The 24,632-nt window shown below is 43.2% G+C and overlaps 1 protein-coding gene across 2 annotated transcripts in view; it reads right to left on the bottom strand.

The window, feature by feature from the left end:
* PALM2AKAP2 (PALM2 and AKAP2 fusion) overlaps positions 1-24,632 on the bottom strand; it is a 367,169-nt gene that overhangs the window by 271,067 nt on the left and 71,470 nt on the right. For both annotated transcript variants that reach the window (XM_075593635.1, XM_075593643.1), the window contains exon 3: positions 20,547-20,677. In XM_075593635.1, coding sequence (XP_075449750.1) covers positions 20,547-20,677 — 131 coding nt within the window. The remainder of the gene's footprint in view (positions 1-20,546; positions 20,678-24,632) is intronic.

Here is a 24,632-nt window from a genome sequence, read left to right as displayed (position 1 = left end):
CGAGAGTTACAAGTACTCCAGAGACATAAGATACCATGCAGCGATGGAGAACAGTGTATGTATTATAATAAATGGCTAATTGTTTAGCAGCACTTACAACAACAATGCATGTTACACTCAAATGTAAATACGAGTACCACAACACTTGTGAATAACATGCAGCAATTAGTAAATGGAATATATAAAACAAAGCAAAAAAAAAAACCACATGCCCATGGCAAGTTCATCATCCAGTGTAAGGCCAATGGGAGCAATGTTTAATTTTGTGTATGTGCATTCCTTGTAGCCCTCTGCTGTAAACAGCTCTGACATGAGATAAGACAGTTTGAGTAATTTCATATTTAAAAGCTCTGTTCAGTATCTATCCAGTATCTATCCAGTAGTGGGGAGAAGGGTCAACTGTATGTAGCCAGGTTCCCCCTGCCTGTCAACTCCCCTCACCTTGCTGGCGATCGCGGGGGCCGCCGAGCCCAATGGCGGTCCCGTCGGCCGATCACAAGGTGGGAGCGGTGAGGATTCTGCTTCGGGGGGTTGCCGGGGACGCGCGCGGCCGGTTGCCAGGGCCGCGATCGCATTGCGAGGGCTCCCGGCGCTCCCGAAGCAGGGCGGCAGGGCACCGCCATTCCCTATGTGTTCACGCATGCGCAGTGAGTCCCCGCATGCGGCGGCCAGCCAGGGATATTGCGCATGCGCAGTGATAGCGCGCGAGAGGCAGCCAATCAGCAGAGGGCTCTAGAGAGGGACTACATATCCCATGAGCCTAAGGAGCGCCCCACATGACCCCAGGGAGCCAATAGGGCTACAGCATCTCCCTGCAGAGGAGATTAGATACATTTCGCGGGCTCTGAGCACATTAGTCAGTCGGCGTCAGGAGCAGCTAGGGGAAGGAGGTAGGGTACAGGAGTCAGTGACTCCCTGCACTAGGCCAGCAGCCCCCTAGGCCCCAGATAGCCCTGAGTCACCAGTAGCTTTGAGTGTTTCAGGGACAGGCCCCAGGTTAGGGACCCTGCCCCTTATTATCCAGAGTCAGTTTATTTATTTATAAAATATTTTACCAGGAAGTAGTACATTGAGAGTTACCTCTCGTTTTCAAGTATGTCCTGGGCACAGTTAGGGACACAGCGGACGTTGCGCGTCCATCCAGAGGTCTGGGCTCAGATCTTCGCTGTCGCTGCAGCAGCCATCCGGGTGTGATCGCCCCGGACGGTAGTTCCTGTGGTCAGCTGTCATCGGATCCTTTGTGAAGCTCCTTGGCAGGCCTGGGCACTGGAGTGCTCGGCAGGTAACCATCACCAAGTGCACCAACTATACTATATTATACTCACACGGGACTAGTGGCTGCGCAGTCACACATATCTATCTCACGTGAAGGGACATATTGTGTGGGGTTACTGGACACGGGGTGGGATCATCTGGTGAAGGGGGTAGCGTCCTGCGAGACGCAGTAGTTAGTGTCTCCTCTAAGGAGGGACACCTGTTGATTATTTGCACAAGTACGTTTGCACTAGTAAAGTCATTGGTTGTTTTACATGCTGTGTGTGATATATATATATATATATATATATACATATTGTCCTGCGACGAACCACTCCCCCTCTGGTGGGAGCCATCGCAGGTGGAGGCGCGGCACCGAGTACGAGGTTACTCATATTATTCATACGTGCCACAGGCTCCCCGTGGCGGAGGTTTAGGCCGCCTGTGAACCTAACAGGTAAAGCACGACACCTGGTAACATTAGGTTCCCCGCACACACACTATATGCGATTGGGTGGGGGAATACTCGTTACATGTAATTTAACCATTGATGTCCCAAATGATTTTAAGTAAAGAGTCATGTTATTGCTACTACAGCGCTGAGGTAACTCTGGTGATGTCCTATTCATGGTCTCCCACAAGAGCAAGTAATTATTTTTCCCTTTGGAATATTCCCACAGATGCAAATGTGCCACAGGGAAGCATTCCCTGAAATCAAGTGACATTTGGTGTTAGACTGGCTGCCAGTATGCTGCTTTATTGCAAATAAGGATTACACACCACATGTTAATTATAGTACATTGCTTCTTACATTCTGCTGTTTTAAAGCATAGAGCCCACAGAAGTGAAATGTTATTAATATCGATCTGAAATTAAAAAGGGATCATCTGGAGTAGGACAGTGATGATCTTACCTTTAGGAGTCATGGTTCAGGAGATATGTAATGGCTGCTTACCAGTTATTGGGTACTGTCACGTACGACACACCTTTGAGCATGTGACCTGCATACGGGACAATGGTTAATACACAGCTCGCAAGTGGTCCCACTTTTCACCTTCGCAAAGGTCCCTCAAATGCAATATCACCCCTAAATCCGTCCCCAAATACCATCTGTCACGAACAGCACACAAGTGAGCATGTGATTTTAGATATGCAGCCAGGGTTAATACACACGGCTACTCTAGCCAACTCGCCTTTCCACTACGCAAGGTACTTTCAACGAGTTAATAATAACCCCTTACTCAATTGCAATCCTATCTATATGCTTCCACTACCCGAGAAATGCAAATAAAAGATGCATAATTAATAAATCTGCCAGGGTCTCATGTCCCTGTTTATTATAGAAAGAACTATGCACTTACCACACAAATATAAATACTTTTTATCACACTTTCCAGAGTGTGCAATCAGTTCACTTATTAAATGTCAAATAAGCACCACTTATTAAATGTGTATATATATATATATATATATATATATATATATATATATATATATATATATATATATATATATATATACTTAGTTAAGTTATGGTGGGTAAAAAAAGTGACAAAAACCCTCCAAAGCAAAGTAAACAGCAAATGGAAATTGTACTGTATGCTCATTTGCATGTCTTAGACAGGTCTGCAACCCCGCCTTTCATCATTATCACCCAGCACACAGCACTTACACACTTGCTGTGGAAGGTTTTGTCACTTTTTTTACCCACCATAACTTAACTAAGTATGGTAAAACCTATCCCTTGCTTCTTTTTTGCATAGCCAGTATAACCAACCCCACACTGAAGAGACCCATTAAGGTCGATACAGTCTGTCTGTGGGTGGGTTTACTGGCTATGCATCTTAACCCTGGCTGTGCTCAAAGCTGTGACCATGCAGCAAGCTTAAGCCTATAGGGGAACCATGTTGAATGGTTTTGAAGCAAAAGGTGGCACTGTGTGCTCATGTGCATGTCATTTCCCAGAATCCCTTGCTGCAGTGGAAGTGCTGTGTGCTGGGTGATAATGGTGAAAGGTGGGGTTGCAGACCTGTCTAAGACATGCAAATGAGCATACAGTAAAATTTACAGTCCTTAGTGACGAAACGCGTAGGGCGTTTCCCAAAGAGGCGAGTTTGTGGCTGACATTACTGCACGAACGCAGAGAGTACCTTGGAGCTGTTGCTATTTTGCTTGGGACTGCTGTCGCTTCCGGTTTTGCAGTTGCCTGCTGGTGAGCAGTGAGAGCTGTGGGAGGTGTATCTGGAGGGAGTCTCTGACCGTGTTGCGGATTATAACATCATCTGGCTGCGGTGGCTCCAGTGCACCTTGCTGAACCAAAGGATACACCAGAGGTGGCACCAACGGGACAGGCTGATACATTCCCTTCACAGCTTCAAGGCAATTGAGTATATCTCATAAATGCTATTATTTTTACTCTGTTTGTGAGTGCGCTTTTTATAGGCTACACCTTGAGAAAGGCAGTATTACTGCTGAAACATTGGATTCCTTGGCACATTAAACCCCTTTTTCATTTGATGATTAAGACCGTGTGCCTGATTCTTCTTCTTCACTGGATCTATTTGGGACATCAGGAGCTCCCCAGAACCACCGCACGGCGGTTAAGTACCCCACTTTCACCCTTTTTGTTTGAGTGCGTGCACTACCTTCATTCCATGCATGCAATCACATACACCACAAAAGTGGACAAACAATCTATGTGTCCCTTAACTGGATATGTAGATCCATTGGAGTGCGAGCAGATGGTGTCAGTTTTATTCAAGTGCTTACATGTAAGACATCTAGTTCGTCCACACAAAAAGTTGCCATTATTCAATGTAGTATTATGTTGATGTAGCCAGGTCCCCTGTGCCCCGCGACCCCCTCTCGTTACCTCCGCTACCGGGGGGTCACTCGACAGACCCGCTGTCACTTCTGGTGGGTGGGGGCCATGCACGGAGCGCTTCGGCGCTCCGGAGGTTCCCGGCGGCTCTCGGAGCAGGGCGCCGCCATTTTGGATTGCGCACGCATGCGCAGTGGGGATTTCGGTGCTGTGGCCGGCCGGGAAGTACGCGCATGCGCAGGAGAAGCGCGCAAACGCGGGCCAATAAGAGGAGGCCTCTAAGCAGGGACTACAGGTCCCATGAGCCTTAGGGGACCCCACGTGACACCAGGGAGCGAATAGGGCTATAGCATCTCCCTGCAGAGGAGATTAGATACATTTCGCGCGCTGCAGGAGCATGTTAGTCAGGACCAGGAAGAGCCAGGGGAAGGAGGTGAGTGCAGGGGTCTGTGACCTACTGCATTAGGCCAGCTGCCCCCTAGGCCCCAGTTAGGTCCTGAGCCCCTTACAGTTTGTGGTGCTACAGGGACAGGCCCTAGGTTAGGGACCTTGCCACCTTAGTACTAGTGTTAGTTAGGGACACAGCGGACGCTGCGCTGCCCGAGAAGAGGCTTGGGCTCAAGCCTACACCCAAAGAGACAAAGACGGATCCTTTTTGAAGTTGCTTGCAGGCCAGAGTGCAGGAGCACTTGGCAGGTACCTTTTATAAGTGCACCAACAAATCATATATATTCTCACATAGTGGCAGCGCTGACTACGGGACAAAGGGGTTAACTGTGGACACGGTGTGGGAGTACACGGTGGTGGGTGTAAGGTACACTCCTAGTGGAGTGAATGACATTTGGTACTACGGTACAAGGTGTGGAGTTACCCCTTAGAGGGTGTATTGTTACAATTACGCAGTAGTGGTTACTGATAAGTAAAGTGTGTGATTATTCCTGCATATATATATAAACTGGTTATATACATCTCCGTGTATGTACTTATTGTGTATGTGGGTCCTGTGTAGGCAACCTTCTACATTCCTAGAACCCTACACAGGTGAAGGTGCTGCAAACCAGATCGATCTGAAGGACTCACCCCAGGTTCCCAGTAATCGGAGGCTCAGGCCTCTTGTGAACCTACAGGTATATGCACCACACCTGGTAACACATAGGTTCCCACCCACACACACTATATCTGTGCTTGGGGTAGAGGGAATACCCATTACATTTATACTACCAAGGGTTTTTAGTCTACTAGGTGCCAACATAGATTTTATGTTTCTTGCCTTTTAAATACTACTGGTATTCTAGAATGTAATCTCTTACCTATAATAGGATCACTAAGCATAATAATAATAATAATAATAATAATAATAATATAAACATAATGTTTGTTTAGTATGGGTTTTATTTTAAAAGAAGCGCAGTTGAATTGTGTAATAAAAATGGGTGATTTTGAATACCCATTACCATATACCTGTTCTTTATTTCTTCTATCCAATATACTTCATTTTGATTTTTCCAAAAGTTGTTGCCTACTAGGGCTTCAAATGAGCCCCCACAGTGTGTCACTTTTTTTTTGCTCCATATCCATTTTAACATGGATCCCCATAAAACAAAGTAAGCTTAAACTAATTCAGTCTGACTAATATAGAGCTGTAGCGCTAGCTGTGTTACTTTAATACATGGCTTTTTTTATGGTAAGAATCCTGGATCTCATTTCCCTAATGACACTGTTCCTCGGATTCTTCTGATACTACAGTAAGCAGCATGAAAACGGCCGAGAATGTAAATACTGTCAATTTATTTTGTTTTTACTAATCCCTATTCTAGATAAAATATGCATTGCAGTGTTACAACCTTATTAACTTGGTACTGTACTAGGAGTAGTGATATTTTTTTCTGGAAAAAATGTTTACTTCTACACTTATTGTATTATTACAATTCCCTGTACTGTATTGTTTGTGAAGCGCTGAGTACACTTTTGATGCTATATAAATAAAGACATACAATACAATACTTGGCCTGCTATATACAGAACATATAGTATATACATATAATAAACTGTTAAGTTCAGCAGAAGAAAATGCAACTTAATATTTACTTCTATGAATATTTTTTCTATTGGCAATAACGAGTAATGTTTTAGTGTAGTATTTGTCATTAAGTATTTATTTCGTTTTTATTAAAACTGTCCAGTGATCCCATATTATGTGACCATTTCTAATAAATATGACTCATCTACTCCAATTGCACATGGTGAAATTCCCAGTACAAACCATGTATCTGCTGACATTCACAGTTAAACATATCCAGTATCTTATTTCTCCTCAAATATTGTGCATCGCAAACCAAGTATAACTTCCCATGCTCTTTGTTGTACGCTTTCCACATGATCTAGTTATCAAAGTTTCCAGGTGGCAGAACTGGTGTAAAACGAATACCATAAATGTAATACATTTGGAGTTGTTTTTGTGCATAAATGTTGCCCTAGTTGTGCAGTTGCGTAACAGTATTAAATATTCTCCTTCGGAGACTATCCATCACAGACTATAGCTGACAAACTTGTGCAAAAACGGCATATACAAATTTCCATGTAGGGCAATGGGATCTTTTATTTTGTTTGATAAATGTGCTGCTGTTTCTTTAGTACTAGGCATATCCCTGTTGGGGTCTATTTTTCAAGGCCACCCAGCTGAAACAGTCAAGCCAAACCAGTGTTAAAAAAAACTCTATTAGATTTTTAAGTGGTAAAAATTCCTTTTTGCAGAAATCTGGTGCGGTTTTTGCACCAGTCGTCATTCAGCAGCGGCCTCCCTTTGATAGAAATAGCAAAGTTGTTCTGTATTCTGTAATGTTATGTACAACCCATCTCTCAAAACTTATCCATTACTTTAATTGCCATCATAGTTCTATCCACAAATGTAATTAGTTTGCTTGTTGGTCCCATCAATTATAATTTAAAATGATTTAAGAGTGTACTGAAAAGCCAAGGACTTGTACAGAGCTTTAAAGAAAACTTCTAGTTAGTAGCCCACCAAAGTAACCAAGCTCTCACTAAAGCAATTTAGTATAATTGTTGTATTTTGTCATATAGTGCAAAACTTGTAAACTTGTTTATGAGCTTCCTGTAATGCACAGTGTATTACTGAAATAAGTGTAGACAATATTATTCTTATATAGAGGGTTCTAGAGAACAATTTCAAATCTGCCCTATGCCTTCAGCTGTTATTTTTTTGTCTTCCTTTTGAGGTTCACGCTGTTTAACTTTACTACTGTCTCTACAGACAGCCAACCTCTATTGCCTCCTCCTTTCTTTCTGACTTTTAATCCTGACTTTCCTTCTTTCTTTCCACTGACTCTCCTATTCTTTTACAAGGGGACTTCAACTGTCATATTAATGATCCCTTTGTCCCCTGGGCATCTCACCTTCTCTCCTTTGGGCTACACCAGTGGACCAATTTCAGCACCCACATGGTCACTAACTAAGATCTATTCCCATTCTGATTTCTCCATCTCCTCCTTTATGCTCTCTGACCATCGCTTCCTATCATTTCCCACCACTCATTCCCCTCACACCCCTCCTAACTGTCCTACTCGCTACTCATGAGACCTTCACTCCATTGACCTCTCTGCTCTCGCATCTACCCTGAACACTAATCTCTCTTCCCTCTCTCCTTCCTCTGATACTTGACACTCTTATAACTCTATCCTCTCCTCCTCTTTTGTTCTCTAATACAGCACACCCATCGCTTTAACCCCAGGCCATGGCTAAATTCCCAAACATCTTTCCTTCGCACCTGCACTCGCTCCTCTGAAATCTCACACAGGCTGATTTTCCGCACAATACATTTGTCATCTCCTGTTTTAACTCTGCTCTCTCTAAGATAAAACAGCACCACTTTTCCTCACTCAAACTCACAAATCCAATCCATGCCATCTTTTCTTTGTATTTAACTCCCTGCTCTGATCTCCACCTCCCACTTCCCATCCTTCCTTCACTTCTCCTCCTACCTTTGCTGACCACTTTAAAGGCATGGCAGATACTATCCACAAGTAGATTCCTTCTGTCCCCTGTCACTCCTACCTGCTTCTACCTAAACCTCCTTCCTCCACTCTTGACTCCTTTTCTCCTGTTACAGAGTTAGAAGTTTCTAAGCTGATTGTCTCTTCTCCCTCTACCACATGCCATCCCGTCTGGATTGTTGTAACAGACTGCTAACAGGCCTCCCTGCCTCACAACTTTCTCATTTGAAATCTATCCAAAATTCTACTCCTAGAATAATTTCACTTTCTCCCAAAACAGTCTCTGCTCATGTCCTCCTTAAATCCCTCTCCTGGCTCCCCATCAAGTTTCGTATTACCCACAAAGTTCTTCTCCTTACCTTCAATGCTCTCCACTGATATGCTCATTCCTATATTAGCTTTGATCTCTCGCTATGCCCCTGATCGTCTCCTGCATTCTACCCATAACGGCCTCCTTTCCTCCCCTTTCACCTCTACTGCTTTCTCTCACCTTAAACCTTCTCCCCTCATTTCCCCTTACCTGTGAAACTCCCTCACCCTCAGGATACACCAAGCACCTTCTCTGCCCACTTTTAAGAAAATCCTAAAAACTTACCTCTAAAATGAAGCGCTCCAGTAGCCAAGACTAATGGCTACTATCCCGCACTCACAGTCACTCCTACTAATGACTGCCATCTACTGCACTTATTCCCTCATCTGCAGTCTTCCCATTTTACCACTTAGATTTTTAGATCTCCAAGGCAGGGATTTCCTTTCCTATTGTCTGATCTTATTTGTTGCACTTATTGTACTATAATTCTCTGTACTGAATTCTCTCTCTTGTAAAGCGCTAAGTACAGCTGTGGGCACTATATAAATAAAGATATGCAGACATACAGTTTTAAAATACTCAACATCTCCCTCTAGTGGCAAATTAAAGTTAAATACACACTTTATGTATGTATGTATGTATGTATGTATGTCTTTATTTATATAGCACCATTAATGTACATAGCACTTCACAGAAGTAATACATGTGACAATCATATAAATAACAAATAATATAAATAACACATAAAGGGGAGAAGTGCTTAAGACATAAAAGTACCATTTAGGAAAAGGAGTATAACATTGCAACCCCATGTACCCTGAAGTGGTGGGCAATGGGGTGAAGAGGGAACAATATACATGTGCAGTGGAGAAGAGTGAGCAGTGAGATGCAGAGGGAGAAAAGAGGGAAGCAGTAGAGGGCATAGGGGAGGAGATGAGGTGCAGGGGAAGAAGGTGGGAAAAGAGGGGAGAGTAGTGAGGGGGAGTGCTTCGGTCCAAAAGTGGTGTAACGTAGGTCTCGCTCTTGAACGGAGTCAAATATTGGCATGTACTGTAAGTGTGTCTCCAGTTACCTCAATCTCCTTTATGTAGATAACCCTAATGTATTCAGCTAATGCAATGGTAGGATATTAAAAATCTATAATAAACAAATAAATGTATAACAGTGACTTTCATCAGGATGGCAACTGTCAAAATATTCTAAAATACACCAGGCTGAAAGATCATAGAAACACTGAGTTATTATTTCCTGAAATATGATTTTGTTTATGCTACAGTGTCAAACACACAGCTTCCGTTTGCCTTTATACTCCTTCTGAAGTATTTTGTAAATGCAAGCCAATTTCCCACATGCCAAAATGTGCTGATCAACATACAGTATATATAAAGAATTTCAATCAGCTTGTGAGCAGCCTGAAAATTGCAGGCTGATTATAATGTGACATTTCACTTTACTTGCCTACAGTTAACGGGTTGTCTTTGAATTTCCCCGTGAGGCCTTAAAAAAAGGATCGGTAAGGCAAGAGTGAGGAGAACTAATGACATTGATCCTTACATAAATAGGGGTCTAAGGTTGATTCAGATCTGTATCAGTTCCATACTGTACATATTTTTATTACAAATATAGTGATTCCCTTCAAGTACTATTGAGGCCAGTAATAAATATCAAACACATACTTGGGCGTTGATAAGTTACAAAAGGTCTTAGAAGAGATTAATGGGGGTATTGCAGTTGCCCTTATCCTCTAAACATTTCCTGGTCTTGGTGGTTCCTATTGGGCATTTTAATGAGGTTTAGGATGAAAAGGAGATGGAGAGTGGACCCTGCTACATAATTATATCATATAAAATCTTCTTTGTAAAACAGTATAACATAATGTTCTGAGTACCACAACACTTCTAAAAAGGTAATGGGATAATGGGAACTAAATGAGTTCGTGTTCGTATATCTATACATATAAAATTGAAAATCTTGGTTGTGAGTGTCTGGAGACCATTTGATTGGTCCGTCGGTCCGTCCGCCCTCCCACGGCTCTCATTGGCCGGTGCTCTAGCCCACTGGTACATTCACACACACACCACACACCGTATACCCACAGCCTCACACACTCCATGTCTTTGAGCCCACGCACCCTTCCCCGGCGCTCACCCTTTCCCACCCTTCCCGGTGCTCACCCTTCTCCAGTGCTCTCCCTTCCTCGGCACTCTCACTCCCACAGACCGCTCCCACTCCCCCACCCCCCACAGGGGTAAGGGATCTTTCACGTGCCCCTGCCTTTCACCCCCCATCCGGACCTGCCTTTCACCCCCCCAGGCCTGCCTTTCACCCCCCCCCCCTGGGCCTGCCTTTCACCCCCTCCCCAGGCCTGCCTTTAACCCCCATAGGGCCTGCCTTTCACCCCCCCCCCCGGGCCTGCCTTTCAGCCCCCCGGGGCCTGCCTTTCAACCCCATCGGGACTGCCTTTCACCCCCCGTGCTTGCCTTTCACCCCCCCCCCCGGGCCTGCCTTTCACCCCCATTGGGCCTGCCTTTCACCCCCCGTGCTTGCCTTTCACCCCCCACCCCCTCGGGCCTGCCTTTCACCCCCCCCTTCACCCCTGCCTTTCATTCCCCCCCTCGCCCCTGCCTTTCATTTCCCCCCTCGCCCCTGCCTTTCACCCCCCCTCGCCCCTGCCTTTCACCCCCCCTCGCCCCTGCCTTTCACCCCCCACTCACCCCTGCCTTTCACTCCCACTCGCCCTTGCCTTTTACCCACCCCTCGCCCCTGCCGTTCACCCACCCCTCGCCCTGCCTTTCACCCCCCCTCGCCCCTGCCTTTCACCCCCCCTCGCCCCTGCCTTTCACCCCCCCCCCTCGCCCCTGCCTTTTACCCCCCCTTGCCCCTGCCATTCACCCCCCCCTTCGGCCCTGCCTTTCACCCCCCTCCCTCGGCCCTGCCGTTCACCCCCCCTAGGCCCTGCCTTTCACCCCCCCCACCCTCGGCCCTGCCTTCCACCCCCCCCCCCCTAGGCCCTGCCTTTCACCCCCCCCACCCTCGGCCCTGCCTTTCTCACCCCCCCCTCGGCCCTGCCTTTCCCACCCCCCCCCGGCCTGCCTTTCACCACCCCGGGCCTGCCTTTCACCACCCCCCCCCTCGGCCCTGCCTTTGACCCCCCCACCTCGGCCCTGCCTTTGACCACCCCCCCTCGGCCCTGCCTTTCACCCCCCTTCGCCTCTGCCTTTCACCCCCCCCTCGCTTCTGCCTTTCACCCCCCCTCGCTTCTGCCTTTCACCCCCCCCCCCCTCGGCCCTGCCTTTCACACACCCTCGGCCCTGCCTTTCACGCCCCCTGGCCCTGCCTTTCACCCCACCTCCCTGCCCTTCACCCCTCGCCCTTCAACCTCCCCCCTCCACCCTTTCCCTCCCCTGCCCCCCACCCTTTGCCCTCCCCCTTTGCCCCCCCCGGCCCTTTTCCCCCACCCTTTGTGCCTCCCTGCCCTTTGCGCCCTTCGCGCCCCCCCCTGCCCTTCGCCCCCCCCCTGCCATTCCACGCCCCCGCCCCTTCAATCCCGGGCAACACCACATATATCAGCTAGTATATATATATATATATATACAGTGGTTGACAAATCACCAAAAAATCTACTCGCCACACAAAAAAATCTACTCGCCACCTAGTACCAAACGTGTGCTGCTTGGGCCAATATTTACTCGCCCGGGGGTTAAATCCACTCGCCCGGGGCGAGCAAATGTATAGGTTTGTCGAACACTGTATATATATATATATATATATATATATATATATATATATATATATATATATATATATACAATAATGAAAATAAACACAAGACAATCTTGGAGTTCATGAGTCCACCTCGAATGACATTTTAATATCTGCAGTTCTATCTACTGGTCATGTTTTGTTCAGAGCAGCAGGGATAGGGATACCTGGCCGTGTTCTTAAACCATAATACCAAAAGGTACTTTGTGCTGCTAGATGTTTTAGCAATCAAGGACTCATTCCCACTGCGCCACTGACATAGAAGAAACTCAAATAACTTCTCATACTGTAACTCCATAATGTCTTCCATTGACACATACATTATGAAAATAGGGCAAAACAGGTGCAAAGTACTTTGAATTACTGACACCTGTGCAAGGATAACAAAAATTATTCTTAGTACACTAACGGCAAAACCATTGTTTTCTTGCTTTATACATAAACCCCAATACATACAGTAAGTGGTACTAGTGCTTTAAAAGAATGAGCCACTTCTTGAATAAGTAAAAATGTAGGCATGACTTAGGGTTTAACATTCCTGCGTTAACTTCAGTAAACCAATTAGATCAAATAAACACAGGTTCCAACACATTTTAGTATTTAGTGATATTCATTGATTTATTACGTTAGCAAGAAATAAATAACTGGATTACTTTTTAATGTAGGGGGAGAGATAGCTGGTTGAAAGACTCCTGCGCGGGAACGCTTGGCTGCCTGCCGGCGTGGGCAGTGTGATGCAGACAGGCTGTTACATTCACTGATGCAGAGAAACATCACATACTAGCAGACTGTCACATGGCGAACACAGGCATCAGATGGTAATAATTAATTATAGAGCTGGTTTTATCTGCTGGCATTTTGTATTTTCCTGATTTACAAGCGGAAAATAAAAGTCAGCAAACTGCGACTGCACTTCTGCAATTTTCGGGGGAGGAAGGGGGGGGGGGTTGAAATGAAAACACACTCAAACATTTTGTAAAGGTTAACGATATGATCTACAGTTACAAACTACATTATGTAGCAATGTAGGCGTTTGGGTTACAGTCAGAGGGTCACTTACCTGTATCTGTTAAGCTAGAGACTCATCATATTTGATCCTTTGCAGAATTTTAGTAATGAGGGCAACAATGGTGCAAGTCTATATTTATTTGATTCAATCACTCAAGTTTAACCCCTTAAACACATCATGGCCATTAGGTAACTTTTGAGGTTATTCATGAAACTGCTGACTGAGGCACTGTCACATGGAGCCCCCTATTTAAATTAATGGGAGCTTCAGGTAAATAAATAACCCCTTTGTTTTTAGGAGGGATTACAAATTTTACTACCTCAAGTTTCCTTAACCATGAGCTTTTTATTGGAACATGCAGCCTTCCATTTAAAGCATAAATACTACTTCCCCCACCCCCTTTTCTTTTCATTTCCTATTTCTATATGTAAAGAATGTGACAATGTATAATTCTACATTCTTACCTAAATTGGCAATGGTTTGGTGCTCATGTTATAAATCTGTAAAACTCCTCATTGTGTGCCTAACTAAATGGCCGCATTTCCGTTCCAATCAATCTTTCAGCCACTGTAAATCAGCAGCTACAATGTATTCTTATTTTACTATGGTAACATTATCTATTTTTACAGTTTACAGCTCAAACTGCTGGGAACATTGGCAAGAAATTATCACAAACAGGAAAGTGTTACAAAGATCTTACACTGCTGGGGTGGGTTAAAACCTGCTATAGAAATCAACAGATGCTCAGTATATTAAAACTCATTAACATGGCATTCAGTTGAATTAAAAAATAAAATAAAAATAGTTACTATTATCTAATACTACAAAACAGGTTTATTAAAAAAAAAAACCCCGTAAGATTTCACATGTTTTGCTGCTTTAAAATGCTCATGTCACACTAGTGGCAAGACATTGTAGAGCTATTTATCTTGAATATTGCACCATAGGTATGAGAACAGTTAGTATTAGAAGCAATCAAATATACAGTACATAGCTATGTATGCATCTAAAAATATGGTATGGTTGTGTTTCTACAATTTAAAAAAATCAAGTTGCCATATGACAATGGTATTAATCTGTTTATTGTTCATTTTAACCAGCAACCAAACATTATACAGCAGGGCCCCGGGTATACGGCGGGTTCTGTTCCAGGGGCCTGCCGTATAGTGAAAATCGCCGGAAAGCGGATCTGGCGATTTTCAGTTATTTTGCATGCACAAATCGGCATTTTTACCGTTCTGCACATGCGTAGACCGTAGGTCTACGCATGCGCGCCGGGCGCAACTGCCCGTTCTGCACATGCGCGACTGAGGATCCAAGATGGCGGCCCCCTTCTCGGTGCCGCCGTATCGGCGGATCACCGAAAAGCGGGGCGCCGAGAAGCGGGGCCCTGCTATACTGCTTCAGCAGTTTTAAAAGTCGTTTTTGCACCTCTTAAAGTGAAAACTCGTTATAAAATAATGAGGATTAGTTATATTGTACCACCTGTTTCAGCATCATATTACTAATGCAAAACGTACATAATTAATTGCATCAAAATCAAATTATACAGGGGCAGTTTCACAAAAGCAGAAAGGCACATTAGGTGCCAAGTAATACAGTCTTTCCTAAGGGTCACTTTTTTTCCCGCTACTAAATTAAAATAATAATAATATCTGTTTATATAAGCACAGCTAATATTTTATTGAAATGAATTGTACCAACACTGAATTCCCCATTATTATTTTTTCGAATTTTGCATTGTGCATTATGTAATTGCAGAACACTGACATGGTATACTTTACATATAAATCTTAAATGCAAATTCTGTACAAAATGCAAGTGCAAGGTATCAAAATAATTTTGTTAGAAGTGTGCACTAGTTTTATTCATAACACGTTGGTAACATCGATAAATAGTTTGATGGCTAACAAAGTGTTCACAAAAGTTAAATTTAATAACATTTTTTAAATATTGCTGTCTTGTCTGAGTGTATAATCTATAGCAGGGGAGCATAATCTTTCCCCCCCCGCTCCCCACCCTGCCGGCTGTTCTCCTCTCCTCGGGCCCCCCCTCCTTACCTTGGCTCTGGTGTTCTGGCATCATGAGGTCACATTGCCCTGGAGACGTGTTACCAGAAGCCGTCTGGACCAAGGTAAGGAGAAGTTAAGAGGCCTTCACCGCTTCCCCAGCATTTAATTTAAATACCTTCGGGAGCGCGTGGGGCCTCTATAATCCCCGTGCCCCCCACAGAGAATCTCCCCAGTTTGCGCACCCCTGATCTATAGTATGGTAATTTACTAAAGCAAATTAAATACTTAATAAAGCAAAACATGTTACACAATTTCTCAAATACTGACAATTAGTCTAATAGCATGCTTTCAGGCAAGGAGTATGAACAATACAATTCCTTTTCGTACGTCAGTGGTTTCCAACTTTTTTTGGTTAAGGAACCCTATAATTATATTGTGAAATTCTGCAGAACTCCAGCCATCTCTAATAGCGTGTCTGAGATCAGATGCATTGCAAGGATCCCCAACCCTCTCTAATAACGCGTCCGAGATCAGATGCATTGTAAGGAACCCCAATCCTCCCTAATAGTGCGTCTGAGATCAGATGCATTGTAAGGAACCCCAACCCTCACTAATAGCATGTGAAGCCATGGTATCTATGGATACCAGTCTGCCCTCATTGGCAGTAAGCCCAGGAAAGAGCAGGCTGCCAGTAACAATCATGGGTTTTCCCCACTCCCTGCAGTGCCTTTGAGTGACAGGGGAGGCGGTGTTAAGGGCTTAAGCCTGCCATCTTCGGGCTCAGGGTTTCATTATGATTTCTCATGGGGTGTGGAACTGCCTGTCTCCCCGGGCTGCCGCTGCCTCTCTGCTGCTCTCTGCTTGGTGCTGGGTAAACCAGATGCTACTTTTGTGCAAGGCGTAAATCTTTATAACATCCCCTCCCATACTACAGGTGCAATACATCATACTGTGACACCATTCAGCTGTACAGTGTCTTGCCACAAAGCCTTTTTCTATTTTATTTTTCACTATGGAAGAAAAAAACAAATACCGTATCTTAAAGAAGTGTGTTTTTCTTTAACCTAGCTCACTCTCTCCAATATTAATTTTTGTGTATTGTTCTACTTTAAACAAATGTAAAAATAAATAAATGAAAAAACCCCACACATATGGAGGGCCCTCTTTAAAAAAATCTGAAAAAAGCCTTAACATCGCATATTTTACTTCATTAAAAACAAAACAACAAAAAAAAACCACACATTTGCTGTGGGAGGATCCCCCTTCCTCCTGGGGTCTGTTCCACATCTAGGGTGGTCCCCCTACCAGGGAAGTCACATCAGGCCCTGATCTCATCTTCTGGTCAAACACTTTTAGAAGGTGGCAACTCTAGTACGTGTGGTCTCCACACAGACCAGGGGAGGGGCTTTCCTGCCTTTTAAACCCTTGCCACACTCGGGTGGACTTGTTAGTAGCCCTGGCTTTCACCAAACAGGGTTTAACCATTACTTGGCCGATATACAACAGCTCCATCTGTTGGTAACAGATTTGCCCCTGTCACAACCATATTGCACTGTTTTTTCAGCCATGAAATGCTAATACATTACCCCACAAAAAATGACCATTACTATAATAAAAGGTAAGTAAAAAGATTAAGCCGATTTTCTAAACTTTAGTAGAGTATTAAAATTTTAGTGCTTTTCCCAGGGTTTAATTAACAGACTAAAAGTCCATTCCTTTGTGTAATAACTGAAAAAGCAATGCTTGGAATTATTCAGCTTAAACAGTAATGTCTTTATAGGTTATTTTTATGGCTCACAATATGGCGCGGTTTTGTGATTCTTGCCTGAAGCTAAAACGTGCCATAATGTAATCTGAGAATCAGTTGTGCATGCTTGATCTTTGGCAGCCATTATACGTACAGTATGAAGCTCAATACCTTATGTCATTGCCATTAAACTGGGCTAAGACGATCAGTTTGTAAATGCGTCACGTAGCGACAATATAACAGAGTACAGTACTTCACATATAATCTACTCCACTTCCGTCAGTGAGCAGTTTGGGGAGTAGTTAATGGATGAGTTTGGAAGGAGGTATTACATGCACTTGCACAAATTATAATGGAGTGAATACATTTTTGTATCTGTTATTTTAACACAGACCCAAACAAATATAGTTCAAATAATTTTTGAAAAAGTCAAAAAGCACTTCTCAGTTTCTTAATATTAGTGCGTGTTAAATCTACCTTTGTGGTATATATAGTACATGTGCTATATTGAAATCATCCTTCCATTAATCTCAATATGAATATTCTGGATTTATTTGGACAAAATACTGTTTTTTATAATCCTTTAGTAGAAAAGAATAAGGCCCAAACGTTGCTTAACAATGCTAAGACTTTGCACTTCTTACTGCACACCCCATTGAAGTGGTAGGAAACAGATGTGTCTGACTGTAATAATTAGCCCTGATTTGTAATGTTGACACTAAGGTGGCTAGGAAGTAAATGTTATAAGCAGTGATCATATGCAATTGCATGTTCACTGCAGTTAACAAATAATTGTGGTTATTATAATTTAATGCCCCCCTACGAGTCACACAAGGGGGCATCACATGAGATTTGTGGCTATTAAACTTCAGTTGAGTAATATCGGTCTATGTTTTATTCCTTTGGTGTTTTTTTTCTTTTCCTGCAGATCACACCACCTGGATTCTATGAAACCTATGATGCATCTGGTACATACGTTTTCCACGAGGTGAATGGGCTGACCGTTCAGACAGAGGCCAGCCAGAAGTGGTGGAGATCCGGTGGTATAGATATTGTAACAATGATTGCGCTTAGTCATTTCTAGATGCCTTCAAAGAAAAATGCTTTTTTGTGTTTATTTTGGAGGCAAGACGTATTGATAATTAAATTTCCACGTGGAGGCACATGAACTAACGATCAACTTATTTCTGTAAATGATTATATGATGCTTGTATACAAACTCCATGCAACCTCTATGCCTGCACAATTCCTGTAGAAAGGCAAACGGGGAAAAAGTGATATTAATATAGATTATTCTACGAAGTCCAGCATTGTATTCGCCAGGTGCCCTATATGACCACACTAGAGAACCTTTATTATCCTGTCAGGGATAACAATGTCTAGAAGACGATAAATACTAACCTTGGCTGAGATTTTATATTTCAAGAGAGAGATTATGGATACTTTTTGTAAAGCCTTATGACGTGTAGTGACAGCCGAGATCACTATCACTTCCGCATAACTGAATATTGCTTTGGCTTTTATCGCTGGTTCTATAAGCACAGAGGAGGTGAGTGCATGTCGGGTCAGATTACATACGGCAGTGTATGGCTGCACATGAGAATTAAAGATGCATATCTTCTGAGCGTACAGTATACAGCCCTGCTTTTAAATATGATTGCTCTCAAGTTGGGCACCTTTTACAGCGGGTGTAATTGAACATTGTATATATATATATATATATATATATATATATATATATATATATATATATATATATATATATATACACACACACACATACACACACACACACACACACACACACACACACACACACACACACACGGAACAGATGATTGTTATTATGTCCTGATATGTACAACCATACAATTCAAAGAGGGTGTACTTTCTTTTTCACACAACTGTATGTATGTATGTATATATATATATATATATATATATATATGTGTGTGTGTGTGTATGTGTATATATATATATATATATGTGTGCATATATATATATATTATATATATGTATATGTATACAGTAAATGTGTGTGTGTGTGTGTGTGTGTGTGTGTGTGTGTGTGTGTGTGTGTGTGTGTGTGTGTGTGTGTGTGTGTGTGTGTGTGTGTGTGTGTGTGTGTGTGTGTGTGTGTGTGTATAAAATACACCAAATACAGACACCGGCAAGAATGAAATATAAAAAAGTGGATATATTAATTCCGCAGAACACCAAATTATCCCGATATTTCAGTCCCCTGAGAGATCCCTGAAGAAGGTCCCTCTCGGGACCGACACGTTGGGATGCTTTGGTGATCTATGGAATGAATAAATTCACTTTTTTTTATTTCATCCTTGCTGGTGCCTATATTTGGTGTATTTGATATACACTTACCTCCACATGTGCATTTCTTTATTTACCTGACATGGCTACCTGCCCCTAAGTAAGTATATAGTAAAATTGTACTATTCTATCATGAAAAAAAATCTGACCAAAGTAAAAAAAATATATATATATATATATTATTTTTTTAAAAAGTTTTTTTGTTTAATTTTATTTTTCATGACACAGCTCAGCAATAATGTCTGTAGATTTTCTGCCTTTGCGCATTCTTATGCATGAGTTGTGAGCATAAGCCTGCATTTTGAGAATCTCCTAGTATGTGGTGGTACTGTATATTTCTCAAAAGTCACAACATTATTTAAAGAAAGCCAACATCCAAATAAGTAGAGATGAGTGGTCTCTTTGCCGCAAGCAGTTTATGCAAAGGTGCTAGTTTTCTTTTACACAAATACAAGAGAGCAGTAAAAGTCCAACAGCAGTGCTACAAAAACTCTGTGTTCTCTTTATTCTACTTGCTGTGCACCGCCCCCTTTTTCTTAGTTTTTGCACCAATATGTTGACATTTTTCTCCAACTTTCGCAAAAACTGTTGGGCACAGAGGTGCTCATTTAGGCCCATATATAAAAAAAAAAGGGTGCTAATGTTTAGCCTCAGCTCCCATGTATATGGAAGGGAGTAAAGGCATGCTAAGGCTTCTCCCTTTTTATGGTTCTGGGCCAAAGTAAGAAATGTACATTTGGTAACTTTTTCTACAGCTGCAAATACTGGCAGACGTTTCACACACTACTTTTCACAGGTCAGCTATAATGTAACTGTTAAAGCCTCAGTCACACCTCCAAGTAAGTTAAAATGTTACAGCATGTTGATCAATGTATTTTTTGTTTTTATATAAATTACCTATACTTTCCCCTTCTCACTCTGATCACATATTTTGTTTTCCTTTGTGAAGAATATGAAAATATTTTTGTTGGTCTTATTAAACTGTAATAATAATTCAAAAAAATTCAAACTCAAGCTGTATCCTTTCCTCTGCTGGAACTGCAACTGGAGCGTCATCTGCTGAAAGACGTATTTATGATATTTTCGATTGTGCTTTTCACAATTACACTGTTGAGTCTAAATCTAAAAAGCTATATAGAGAAAGTCTTGGATAAGTGTTAAAAATGGTACAGAAGGAGGTGTTCAGTGGCTTAGAGCATACAGTATATTGATAGGTGGTGCTGTTGCTTAAATCTAGTTTGAAATGGAAAATATAACTTAAACTGAAGTGATAATGGAAGATTCCATTCTTACCTGTGGACATTCTCTTCAAGAGTCTTTAGTTTCTTCTCATCCTCTTCACATTGTTTCTTTCTTGCTTCCTCCTCTTCCACTGATCCAGTAGGTGCTCCCTGCAGCAGCCATTTCTCCCGAAGAGATTTAGACTAGAAGGAAATATAAACAAATGTATAATTTTTTACATCTTCTAATGCTCGTCACAAATTGACTGAAAATAATGATGGCTGATTGTAAATCTAATAAGAAAGTTAACTTTCTTGTTTTAACAAGTTTGTCAACAAGAGAAATGGATGATTATAAAATAGCACTACAATTCCCACTTTTTAATTGCATCAGCCAATTTCAGAAGTGTGAAGGATATCTGTTAATTGTTCTTTAGAATGGCTGATTATAATGCCTGAAAAATAATCCTCAATTTTCAAACCTCTAGTGAGATTGTTAGTGGATAATGCATATGATCCCAGACTTATGAAACAAAGGGATAAAGTGATTTGACTAAAGCCACTAAATAAACTAACTGTTCAATTTACCTGTAAATATCACAAACAAAAGATATAGATAATAATTTAATGGGATTTTCCGAAACTTCAAGAGAATGTTTTGTTTAGTAGTAAATTCATATCAAACTCGAGAATATAAAGATTTCAGTCAATGCTAAGACTACAGTATAAATAATGGTCATAGAAAGTTTAGCAGTGAATAGGTTTAGAAAATAACTTACTGTTGTCGTTTAAAAGTTTTATGTCTTTTATAAGCATTTATGGAAGCAAAAAAAGTTTATGACCCTGAATGATAATTACGAAAAATTACATAGATTTTCCATGATAACTGTAAGGAATCCACTCCTGGATTTTTCTATATCCTTGCAGACCTCTGCAGTTGCAAGCTTCCTCTGGCAATCAATGGCACATGTGCTGCCTTTCATTGCAGCTTCTGCCCTGTGCCCTATCATTGGAGGAATGCTCCCACCCCCTTCCCCTGTGATTGGATCTCCGCCCTTTATATGTTGGGTTTCCCCGACGCTGCCCTGCAGTGTACTTCGGCCAGCCTGCTGTCTCCCCCTGCTGAGACCGGCATCATGGGCCGAGGCCGCTCCTCGCGCTGAGGCCACTCCCGCGCTCACGCTCCTAAACTGAAGCTGGGAACTCCTGACTACCTGTTGCCGAACTCCTGCTTGAATAACGACGTTGCTGCCTTCTCCAATCCTGACCCTGCTACGTACGACTACGAACTGCGCACTCCGGATCAGTCTGCGTGGACTAAGGTCGGTGATTATATAACCTCACCTCAGCCCCACGATCCGGTCCCGGTTTGTGGCGAGCAGAATCGTAACAGTATGCTCGGCCCCACAAAACTGGACCGCGCCGTGGCGGGGGTTGGTAAATGTTTAACTGTACCTATGTCCCAGGCTGCGGATCAGTCCCTGTTTGGAAGACCATACCTGTTTGAGAGACTGCCTCCGCCTGAGAGTGAGTTCTTGTATGAAGGTTTAACCCCTCAGGAAAGACTGATTCGTAAAGCACTCCTTACTAGATCTCAGCAATTTAAAGAGGAAAGAAAGACACAACAGACCCTGTCCTCCCAAATGCACCTTGCTATTTCCACCTCAGATCGAAATACTCTAGATCAGATTCTAGATGCCGCCCGTGTGTTATACCAAGATTTTGACCTAATCTTAAGTGAGCGGGACCTTCTTCTCGCTGCCTACACACTTTCTAATCACAATTTATTTTCTGCCAGCCCTGTTACTAAACCCGTGGGGTTACCACCCCCTCCTAAGAATGTCAAAATCATCTCCCTGTCACCCCCAGCTAAGGAAGAAGCTGCTCCAGTCCTGAGTTAACCTCCCTGGGTTCTGTCCCCAAGGTTATTCCTGTCTTAACCCCTGCTAGTCAGGCCTATGAGTCCCCCACTTAAATCCCTGCATCCCCCAGGTCAGTGTGTCTTCCCTAGCACCAGAGAATGAATCCTGTTTGCCCTCTCTTTCTAACCCAGAATTTCTAAGCTCTGTTCCCGAGGTTATTTCTGTTTTAACCCCTGCTAGTCTGCTATTTGAGGTCCCCATTGTTAACCCTTGTATCCCGCAGACTAATGTGAGGTCTCTAGGGCAAGAAGCTGAAAACCCTATGCCCCACTCTCGGAGACTAGCGTATCTTTTCCTGATTCTCAGGTACAGCTTAACTTAACCCTTGAGGTTTTTCCTATGTTAACCCCTGCAGGTCAGCCCTATGAACCTCCCTTGGTAAATCCCTGTAGTCCGCCAGTCAAGGACACCTCCTTAGCTTCAGAGGATGAACCCCTTATGTCCCCTGACTCAGCTAAAATTCTCGGGGCTACGCCCCCTGAACTTTCGGCAATAATACTGGCTCCAGTTAAAAGTATTCTGGAACCGTTTGTTTCCCTAAGCCTGTTCGCAGAATCCCCACTCCTAGGTATGTCGCTGACCCAGTCGTCACTCAGAGAGCTGAAATCCCTGCTTCTGAGCATAGACCCCTTTTCGTGGAATCTGTAGTCGTTTCTGATGTCCCAGACACTCTTTCCCAAATACCCACTTCAGAGACCAGCACAGTTGTGGTTGCCCCCTTGTACTGTCTGTGTTCTCCTCTTCTCAAATCCTAGGGTTAAAAGCGAACAGTGCACATTATGCCCCTTCCCAAGTGACCCCTTCTGAGATCAGCGTATCTGCTGTTGCTCCCTTAGTACAATTACAGTTAGGGCCCTCCTTTTGAAGGATCAGGTTTTCAAATTTAAAACTCCCTTTTCCCCTGATTTTGTAAACCTGCAGTCCCTTCTCACTGTAGTTAAAAGTTCTCCAGCAGCCGCTGAGTTAAGCTCTGCTGCTGCTAAAACTTCTGTTGTAGAAGCAACCTTCCCTAGCTCACTTCCGTTTGTCCTATCTGTTATTCCTGTCCTTGACTCTAAGTCTGTCTCCTTGGAACCGGTGACAGCTATTAGCCTCCCTTCTATGGTCCCTCAGGCTATCACTTCAGAGATCAGCTTATCTGCCCCTGAGTCTACACTCTGAGTCTTCCCTTATGGCTTCTAGGGTATCCCCAGCACTCCCTGTGTTAACCCTTGGCTTCTTTCTGTCTCCTGAGGTAGACCCTGACTGCCTGCTCTCCACCTCTGCAGTAGTCTGTGAGATGCCTATCACCTTTACTAAAATTCCTGTTTTGCAAGGTATTTCTCCTATTAAGTCTGTGATACCTGCAATTCCTTTAATTGGTTCTAAGACCCCTGTCACTGAGTCTCCTATGGAGTCTGATGCTCTCACTTGGGATTCTCAGGGACCCAATTCAGAAACAAGCGCAATGTTCTCTGATTTTATTACAGTAGCTAGTTCAGTTCCTGCTGGTTCTCAATCACCCACTTCAGTGACAAGCAAGATGTCCCTTGTTTCTATTGGAAAGTCTACCACAGTTTCTTTCACGGATCATGCCACAGCCTCCGGGATGATTAAAAATGACTTTAAGTCTGGGGTGCCCACTCCTTTAATAATACTGTTTCACGCTGATTCGCCCACAGTATTCGGGGTATCCACTACTGACTGTATGTCTACTACCACGAACTCAGGGGTATCGCATTTGGAACTTTCAGTAATACCCGCTGTGTCCTTTTTTTCGAAAAACCTCATCTTTAAGATGGACTTATATTTCCCTGTGTCTTCCACAATACTTGGGGTACTTGCTATTGACTGTCCTGTTGCAAAACTAGGGTTACCTCTCAAGAAGATGCCTGGAGCTTTCGATGTTAAGAACCCTATGTTTAAAACAGTAATATTTCGCATTGCTTCTTCCACAGTATCATGCGAGACTGGGTACCTGGGACCTCCACTCCTAAGCCAAGCTCTAGTTCTCTGTTTTCTTTCTCTGTGTTGGAGGTACCCAGCTTTAACCCCAAGACTTTTTTTCCTAAGGCTGATTACCCGGCTTCCTTTTTTTTTGGATAAGGTCTGTTTTTTCACCTTTCAAACAGACTCCTTACTCGCAGGTCTCTGTGCGGTGCCTAAAGTGCCCTTCCTGGATGGCATTTGGCCTTTCTCTAAAACGAAGACACCCTTACTGGACCTCGTCGCTTTACCTGAAGCGTCTGTCCCTGTTC

Source organism: Ascaphus truei, chromosome 1 (genome assembly GCF_040206685.1).
Source record: "Ascaphus truei isolate aAscTru1 chromosome 1, aAscTru1.hap1, whole genome shotgun sequence".
Classification (NCBI taxonomy): Eukaryota; Metazoa; Chordata; class Amphibia; order Anura; family Ascaphidae; genus Ascaphus; species Ascaphus truei.
Note: the sequence above shows the minus strand (reverse complement) of the source record. Positions and strands in the feature narration are given on the sequence as shown.